The sequence below is a fragment of the Chaetomium fimeti genome (assembly GCF_033439085.1).
Source record: "Chaetomium fimeti strain CBS 168.71 chromosome Unknown B0H64scaffold_14, whole genome shotgun sequence".
In the NCBI taxonomy this organism is placed as follows: Eukaryota; Fungi; Ascomycota; class Sordariomycetes; order Sordariales; family Chaetomiaceae; genus Chaetomium; species Chaetomium fimeti.
The window spans coordinates 70,296-79,586 of NW_026944342.1; the positions used below are offsets into that span (position 1 = coordinate 70,296).

A 9,291-nucleotide genomic window follows, 5' to 3' on the forward strand; every position below is an offset into this window, starting at 1 on the left:
CGGTCAAAAATTGTTGGGCCAGACGGGTGGACGGGCCGCCCAATCGGATCCAGTCCCAGGCCTGAGTTACGCCAAGGAACACTGAGCCAGGGGCCGAGCATGGAGCTGGGCCGTTGCCGTCGCTGTGCGTCGCTGCTTCGCGTTTCCTGGACCACGGCTGGTCATCCACTGTCATCCAAGGCGACCCGACGGCCGCGACTGGCTTCCATCGTCGATCAGTGGAGAATCTGCCCCAGTTTCCAAGCTGCGCCAGAATCACTTGGGCATCCGACAGCCGACCGAGCCTCTGCTCTTTTCCCTCTGAAGCCGGCTTCCAACCCCTCACCTCACCATATCGTTATCGATGTCGCCGAGGTACACCGTCCCGAGAACAGAAATTTGACCTCGATCACAACTTCTTGCGAGCAGAAGAAGCCAGCAAGTGTATGGATACAATGCCGCGCGACCAGAGCAAGCAGGGGCTTCTCCGCGACGCCAAGAGGCTGTCCGAAGATGGCCCCGGCCACGATTCCGACTCGGATATCGAAGCAACCGATTATCTCGACCACGAAGCCGCCGAGTCCCGCAAAGAGTCCCGTTCGTTCCACACCCCGAATAAGGGCCGCCAATGGTGGATTATACGTTTCCTGGGGAGGCGCAGCCGGTGTTGCATCGGGTTGCTGGCTACATTCATTGTGCTCTGGATTCTCCTCAGCGCGGGTGGCGCTGTCGTCTACAAGAAATACCAGGATGAGCCGCCCTATGGCCAGTCGCCGCCGTGGTACCCGGCGCCAAAGGGCGGCATCGCGAAGACCTGGGCGGCGAGCTACGACAAGGCGGCAAAGATGGTGGACAAGATGACGCTGGCGGAGAAGGTTAACGTCACGACCGGGACTGGATGGCAGATGGGGTTGGCAGTGGGCACCAACGGGCCGGCAGTGCACGTTGGGTTCCCCCAGTTGCAGCTGCAGGACGGGCCGTTGGGTATCAGGTTCGCCGACAACATCACCGCCTTTCCCGCCGGCATCACGGTCGGCGCCACATGGAACAAGCAGCTGATGTATGCTCGTGGCAAGGCTCACGCCATTGAAGCGCGCCAGAAGGGTATCAACGTCCTCCTTGGCCCCTGCGTCGGCCCTCTCGGCCGCATGCCTGCCGGCGGGCGCAACTGGGAGGGGTTCGGGTCCGACCCGTACCTGCAGGGCGTGGCGGGCGCCGAGACCGTCAAGGGCATCCAGAGCGAGGGCGTCATGGCTACTATCAAGCACTTCGTCGCCAACGAGCAAGAGCATTTCCGCCAGCAGTGGGAGTGGGGTCTGCCACATGCCCTTAGTTCCAACATCGACGACCGCACGCTCCATGAACTGTACGCGTGGCCCTTCGGCGATGCCGTGAAGGCCGGTGTTGCATCGGTCATGTGCTCCTACAATATGGTCAACAACTCGTATGCCTGTGGTAACAGCAAGCTACTCAATGGAATCCTAAAGGATGAGATGGGCTTCCAGGGATTTGTCATGAGCGACTGGCTTGCTCAGCGATCCGGAGTGGCGACAGCGCTTGCGGGTTTGGACATGACGATGCCCGGCGATGGCGCCAAGTGGGCGAACGGCGAATCGTTCTGGGGCCCTGAACTAAGCAGGGCCATTCTCAACAGCAGTGTCCCGGTTGACCGCTTGAACGACATGGTTACCCGGATTGTGGCCGCTTGGTATCAACTCGGGCAAGACGACGAGACCAAGTTCCCGCGACAGCCGCCCAACTTCTCCTCGTGGACCGATGATCGCATGGGCGTTCTGGCACCGGGGAGCTCTGATCCGCAGGACCAGGTCGTTGTTAACCAGTTTGTGGATGTCCAAGCAAACCATTCCATCATTGCCCGTGAGGTGGCTGCCGAGGGCACAGTGCTGCTCAAAAACGAGGGGTTGTTACCGATCAGCCGCGAGGGTCTCGACAAGCCAAAACTCGAAATGAGGCGCGGGTTCATCGAGAGAGCTACTGGGAAGAAACACACAGGCAAGTTCAGTATTGGCGTGTTTGGCGACGATGCCGGCCCTGGAAACGGACCCAACCACTGCAAGGACCGAGCTTGGTATGTGTACTTTCCTGAACCTTACGCCGTCGGGCCGGTTCTTTTCTCCGTGGCTTCAACGTTGGCTGACAAACTCCAGCAACCAAGGCACCCTGGCTTCGGGTTGGGGTTCGGGGGCCGTCGAGTTCCCCTACTTGGTTTCACCCATCGAAGCTCTCCGCAGGGAGTTTGACACCTCCAAGGTCGATCTCCACGAGTACCTAGTCGACAAACCATCCCTCACGGGCAGCGACAAGGCCGCGATCGACGATCTGGAGCTGTGCATTGTCTTCGTCAGCGCTGATGCCGGCGAAGGCTTCGTCAAGTGGGAGGATGTTAGCGGGGACCGGCCGCATCTCAATCTGCAGAAGGGTGGTGATGACCTCATTGTCAACGTGGCATCCAAGTGCGGCGGCGGCTCCGGCGATGTTATTGTTGTGGTCCATGCCGTTGGCCCAGTGCTGATGGAGAAATGGATCGACTTGCCCAACGTCAAGGCTGTCCTCCTCGCCAACCTCCCTGGCCAAGAGTCCGGAAACGCGCTTGCCGATATCATTTTTGGCGATACCAACCCTTCGGGCCATCTCCCTTTTACCATCGGCAAGTCGCTGGACGATTACGGTCCTGGCGCAAAGATTCTTTACCTGCCAAATGGTGTCATTCCCCAGCAAGACTTCTCGGAAGGTCTGTACGTCGATTATCGGCACTTTGACAAGAAGGACATCGCACCCCGGTTCGAGTTTGGTTTCGGCCTGAGCTACACCACGTTCAACTTTAGCAACCTCCGTGTCGCCCCGCAAAAGGAGAAATCGGCGCTCCCAGAACGCCGCCCAACCCCCGCGGCGGAGCCTCCCAGCCTCTCGGCCGCCATGCCGCCTAAGAGCGAGGCTGAGTTCCCTGCCAACTTCCGCGCCCTCAAGAAGTACATCTACCCGTACCTCACGTCGACGGACGACATCGAGGTCGGGCCCTACCCCTACCCCGACGGCTACGACACGGAACAACCGCCGAGCGGCGCAGGCGGTGACGAAGGCGGCAACCCAGACCTGTGGGCCATCTACGTCAGCATCACGGTGGACATCAAGAACGATGGCCCCGTCGCGGGCGCTGTCGTGCCGCAGCTGTATTTGCAGTATCCCGCCAAGGAGGGAGTGGACTTCCCCGTCCGGGTACTCAGGGGCTTTAACAAGTTCTATCTGGGCCCCGGTGAGACGCACACGGCGCACTTTAGCCTCACGAGGAGGGATCTGAGTTATTGGGACGTGGTGGAGCAGAATTGGGTCATGGTTACGGAGGGAGAGTACAAGTTTGGCGTTGGGCTGAGCTCCAGGGACTTGCCCCTTACCGGCACGTGGTAATGCTGCAGGGTGCGTTGTAAATGTACAGCCGGGTTATAGAGGCATCGGTTTAGCTTGAAAGTAGCCTTAGAGGATTGTCATTCCGCTTTTTCTCCTTGCCCACCGCTCTGGTCAGGACTCGGTACAAGGTAAAGCTCAGCATACACCCCTTTTGACGCCCGCCCCTTGCATTGCCGCTCCCAACAAGGGTTAGGTGACTGGAGCTGCCAAGCCCGGCAACCTGTCCGATCGACCTGAGACCCTGAAACCGAAATGCCCCTCTCCTGAAGACAGCGGTCGAGGGGCTCACCGCATCTTTGGTTGAGAAATTAGCCGCGTTCTAAAATTGAAGTCGACTTTGCTGTTATTTTCCCGCAAGTTCGATTTTTTGACCATTTGCGCCTGTCAACCACGGCCCAGCGACATCGATCTCCGCGTTTTGCGACTCAGCGCGCGACAACCTACCACCACCCACACCCCGCACCGCCTGCCTCGAACCCCCTTTTCTCGACCGACGAACGAGTACGCGCAGGCAAGAGGACTGGACAGAGCAACAATGTCTGGTGTCGACTCCCCCGAAATCCTAGCCGCGTACGATGCGGTGCGGTCCGACAAGGATGACACCAACTGGCTGCTCATCTCGGACGCCGCCGCAAAGGGCGACAAGCTGATCCTGAGCAAGACTGGAACGGGCGGGCTGCCCGAGCTGGCAGCCGAGCTGGACGACGGCCAGGCACAGTACGCCTACGTGCGGGTCGAGTATGCCAACGACGCCGAGAGCAAGCGCGTCAAGTTCGCCCTCATCGTCTGGATCGGCGAGAATACAAAGGCCATGCGCAAGGCCCGCGTCAGCATCGAGGCCGGGAACGTCAAAAAGGTGCTGTCGCATTACAGCGTACAGGTCGATGCCGACGACAAGAGGGACCTGGACGAGGCCGACATCGTCGTCAGGTTACGCAAGGCGGGCGGCGCTGACTACAATGGCGGGAGGGGGTGATCGACAGGGGCGTTCTGGGCATGCGGGGAGTTTATCGTCAAGCATAGCGCGGATACGGCGGAATATATTGTTACTCTCGGGTGTCTTGTTTGTTTGTTTCGCGGTATAACCCCCCCCATGCCGCGGGCAATACCGGCATTAGTTTGCTGGACGCGACTTGCAGTCCTCTTTTGTCTCCTTGCGCACGACGCCCGTCAGGGATGGGTCTATCGTTGTCGAAACAAGCATCCATCCGACCTACCGGGCGCTTTCACACGTGTGAACGCCGTGTGATGGGTGGATGAAGCCTGGGTGGGCGGCCACGACAAGAATGGTCCGAGTCATGTGGCCGGCTCCAGATCCGAGTCCTCCATGTTGCGTGCAGAGTTGAAACGGGAGGTTCTCTGAAGCCAAGGAGTCCAGTCCCCCGGCTGTGGTACCACGAAACAAACCTCCACTTGATCCAGTTACACAACTTCGGCTATCGTTTCCCTCAACACCACCCTTGACTCGTTTCCTTATCATTGGCTCGTCCGTGCCTTGGGTCTCTGGCAGCGCGACGTCTTATTGCTCGCAGAGCCATCGGGTTGTTCCGCATGCGTGTAATGTCGAATGCACACGCGACGCCTCAATAACCTACCAGGGAGTTGAGATAGTGTTGGCCGCCGATTCGAGCGGCGTCGACAAGACAAAGACACTCGCTGCCGAACCCGACAGCCCTACCCGGTATGACGCCATTATTCACAACAACATCGGCGTTTTTCTCGGGATGGGTCGAGCCTACGGGGAGTCTGGCTTCTCGGCGTGATTCGCGAACACTGGTACGTTTGCGCCCTAAGTACTGACCTGGCTTACAGCTCCGCCTAAACCAATGGTGCATTATCATGCCTCGTCGACCATGCACAGAGGCGGCAAGCCGACGTTTCATGGGAACGGGAGCAAATACTGCCCTTGCTATAATGATAGCAGGTTGCGCAATATTACCGTCGTTGGAGCAGGTGCATGTCGCGGGCCTCATTTTGGACACCATCTCTCGGTCCCAGCTGGGCGGGCCGCCGGCACCGGGTCGGGTCGAAGACGGCGCTGATACCCCTGTACTGGCAGGTTGCCCTGGGACAAAGCGAGTCGGAATGGAGCCGGGGCGGATATCTTGTAGTGCAAATCCGAAGGAGAGGCGGGCGAGTGTGCTGCTGGGGGATGTGAGGTCACAAGACCTGCTCCTCGCCGAGGTGGGTGGGCCAAGTAATATCAACGCCCCCGAACGACGCGGGCAGGTTTCGGAACTATGCTTGTCAAGCAATTCGAGAATGTCTGGCCCGGCGTTTACAACGCAGCTGTAACTGGCTTTAAGGGGCGTCCTGCCTCGTGTCGAGTCAAAATACGGACTTGTGGGACTCGCGATAGTAGAGTCGGTGGGAAAAACGTATGTGTAATGTTGTGTGTAGGAGGAAAAGCTAGCTAGCCCTGCTACTGCGGGAGGATGTGGGCGGTTGCCCTATACGTAAGGTGGGCCAGGGAAGGCCCCACCTCTTACACCCCTCTACAAACGGCTATATACCTCCTCCCTACTACTGAATATAGAAGTCTAGATAGTTTATATAGTATTGAGGCTCTATACCTCTAATAGATCCTATAATGGTTTAGTCCTTTTACAGAACCTTCTATAATATTATACCTAATATCTTAATAAACTATATATATATCTTATATTCTAATGGTTTCGTTAATCTATCGGTAACTATATTTATTCTTTTAATATAGTTAACGGTAAATTATCCCTCCTTAACCTTTTCGATAATCTATTTATATCGAATATTAAGATATCTTATTTATACTATATTTAATAGGTTTATTACTATTATCTGGATATTCTTACTGTCGGTTATTACTATATATGGTACCGGCTGTTCGGTACTGTAATCCTTTAGTATTTTAGCTACCTACTATATTACTAATATAGTGGGGGTGAGGTTTGTGAATTTGGCTTCTATTATACTTAAGGTAATAAAGGTTTACTTCTTTATCTTCTATAGTATTAGACCTCCTATAATAAAAACGATATAGCTGCTAGTTAACTATTATCTAAGTAAACCGTTAGTAAAGGAGGTATTAGCGAATACCTTTATTATTAAGTTATTAATTGTTATTGATCTATTAAATTCGATCCTAAATATAATAGTTCTATTTAAATAACGGTAAAGATATTAGAGAAATAAGATATACTTCTCTAAAGGACTATTATTAGTTTTATATAATTATAATATAGTATATATAATATCGGGGTATAAACCGGTTATTAGCTAGTTAAAGCTTTCTATCTTTTATTAATAAGGTGTTTTTTCGTTATTAAATAGCTCCTATAAATATAGAAATTTAAAGTATAGATACTATAGAGTTTATATAGGATTAAGGTTATTAATACTATATTATTTAAATATTACCTATAAATATATTTCCTATAATAAGAAGATCTTCCTTTATTATCGGTTATAAACAATATTAAAGTTAAAGAAATGTTTAACTTTACTTAGTTCCTTTATATTAAAATAAGCCTTTAGCCTATTATATATAATATTAATAATATTAATAGTTAGTACTAAGATTAAGATATCGTCTATATAGAGGATAACTAGGGTATTATTCTTTTTATAGTAAAAGAGATAGAGGTTAGAAGGTATTAACTTATATTCTCATAACTCTATAACTAGCTTTAATATTATAAACTAGTATAGTAGACTCTATTTTAAACTATAGAGAGCCTTCTTTAACCTATAAACTTTGTCCAGGAGCTTCTCTAGACTAGGCAGCGGTTCGACGAAATACTTTATATCTTTAGGGATTTCTGTATTTAGAAATACTATTTTAAAGTTAAACTATTGGTATTTGAGATCTATAACGGCCGTTAATATAAGGAAAACCTTAACAGTTATACTATTAATAATTATAGTATAGACGTTTTAAACCTTCTAAAATCCTTAATTAAAGTTACTATAGATAACCTATCTTATATAGGCAAATTCAACATTAGTTATAGGGTCTTTCTTAATATTAAATACCTATTTACTAGGGAGGACCTTTATATCTGGGGTTTTATCGACTAGTTTATATATATCTTTGTTGATTAGACTGTTATCCTAGCTTTATATTGTAGGGAGCTACCAGTCTCTGAAGTTCTTATACTATTATATTTCCTTGAAGTTCTTAGGGATCTTTAGGTTTAAGAAGATCTTAATCGTTCGGTCAACCTATAGAGGCAATACAATAAAGATAATCCCCTCTACAGATTTTCAGGTATTATTTAGATGGCCTGTAAACAGGGATTAGGAGGGTAGTTTACCCTTTATAAGTTTAATATAGAAATCGGGTTATATAATATTACTATATTTTAACAAACAAATATAGGTTAAACGTTATAGTCTAACCTCTTATTAAATTAATCCTGTTATATAGGAAATAAGGTTATAATTAGAGGGTATAGGTATCTTCTAAAGAATATCTTCGATATCTTTATCTTTAAGGGCCTAGTTATTATAATTTTCCTAACCTAGGTATTGTTAGTCCGGTTCTAGAGTTAGTTCTAAGGTTAATAAACTACTAATAGTTACTATTATTTAAAAGGGTTATCGCTTACTATTATTACTAACTATATTAATCTCTCTTATAGCTAAAGTTTCTTCTTATTATTAGATAGGTTTAAAGGTAACCCTCTTCTATAGGTTAGATATTATTATCTTAAAGGTAACAATAGTAGATTCGATAGCTAAAGCTACCTTATCTTTTTCTACTATTATATCGGTAAATATAATGATATATTACTTCTCTGGATCGATATCGTTATCCAGGCAGTAGTTATCTTCTTCGTTAAACTTATAAGCTATAGCACAGATAACTTTCCGAGTCTCTAGGTCCTAAACCCAGTAGATCTTTCTATAGATATCTATATATCTAATTAGTCTAGCTTTATATACTCTTATAATAAACTTATCTAATTTATTATAGAGATACGGTTTAACGTAGTAATATATATAATAAAAGTAGCTACGTAAATACTGGATATAGGGCTTTCAAACCTCCTTAGGCATATTCATCGCTATAGTAAAGCTCTTATAGATACTTATATTACCCAGATTTACCTTTGTTAGTAGTAGGTTAGAGATTATAACTATTATTTCTAATATAAATAGCTATAATTATTTAAGGATTTAATATATAATAATAGCTATCTAGATATATTTATATACTGTTACTACTATATATTTAATCTTCCTATTTATCTATAGGGTTGCTAGCGTTATTTTCTTAATAACGATACCTTTACTATTAGCCTAAACCTTAAGGCTATTATCCTTAAAAAGCTTTAGCAACTAACCGAATTCAGTACTACTGTTAATGCTGAGGATCTTAATCTACACTCCTATCTAGGTAAAGATCATCTCGGTAAAGTCCTTTAAATATAAAAAGGCTTTACCCTTTTCCTTAGCGAAACAGACCTATTAATAGGAAGTATAAATATTAATAATATAGATACTATAAAGATAACCGAAATGGCTAGCTGTTTTATATTAAACTATATCGATATAAATAAAGTTGAACAGCTTTGTCCTCTAAATAGGGGCGAACTTCCTAAGTTTGTCGGTTACCTTACCGAGGATATAGGGCTTGTAAAAGTTATTGTTTTTCCCGATTAACGTAATACCTACGTTATTATATACAGCTTTAACAATAGATTTACCGGTATATATAAGGTAGCGATATATTATTCTATAGTTAATAGAAGCTATAACCGCCTATACGGATATTATAGTATATAAGACCTCTCTACTGATAGCCGATAGCCTTATATAGATAAGGAAGATATCTAATATCCTCTCTATTTTATAGATAATCTAATAGGTTGCCTTTTTATAGAGGGTATTATTATCTTAATTCCA

The 9,291-nt window shown here is 47.5% G+C and overlaps 2 protein-coding genes across 2 annotated transcripts; both read left to right on the forward strand.

The window, feature by feature from the left end:
- The first annotated feature begins 300 nt into the window (after positions 1-300).
- On the forward strand, positions 301-3,673 carry B0H64DRAFT_61024 (glycoside hydrolase superfamily). The gene is made up of 2 exons (XM_062808504.1): positions 301-2,068; positions 2,148-3,673. Exons 1-2 carry the CDS (start codon positions 426-428, stop codon positions 3,403-3,405), a joined length of 2,901 nt encoding a protein of 966 aa, XP_062653746.1. The 5' UTR covers positions 301-425; the 3' UTR covers positions 3,406-3,673.
- B0H64DRAFT_61039 (uncharacterized protein) lies at positions 3,459-4,500 on the forward strand. The gene has a single exon (XM_062808505.1). The coding sequence runs from the start codon at positions 3,941-3,943 to the stop codon at positions 4,379-4,381; it is 441 nt and encodes a 146-aa protein (XP_062653747.1). The 5' UTR covers positions 3,459-3,940; the 3' UTR covers positions 4,382-4,500.
- The last annotated feature ends 4,791 nt before the right edge of the window (positions 4,501-9,291 follow it).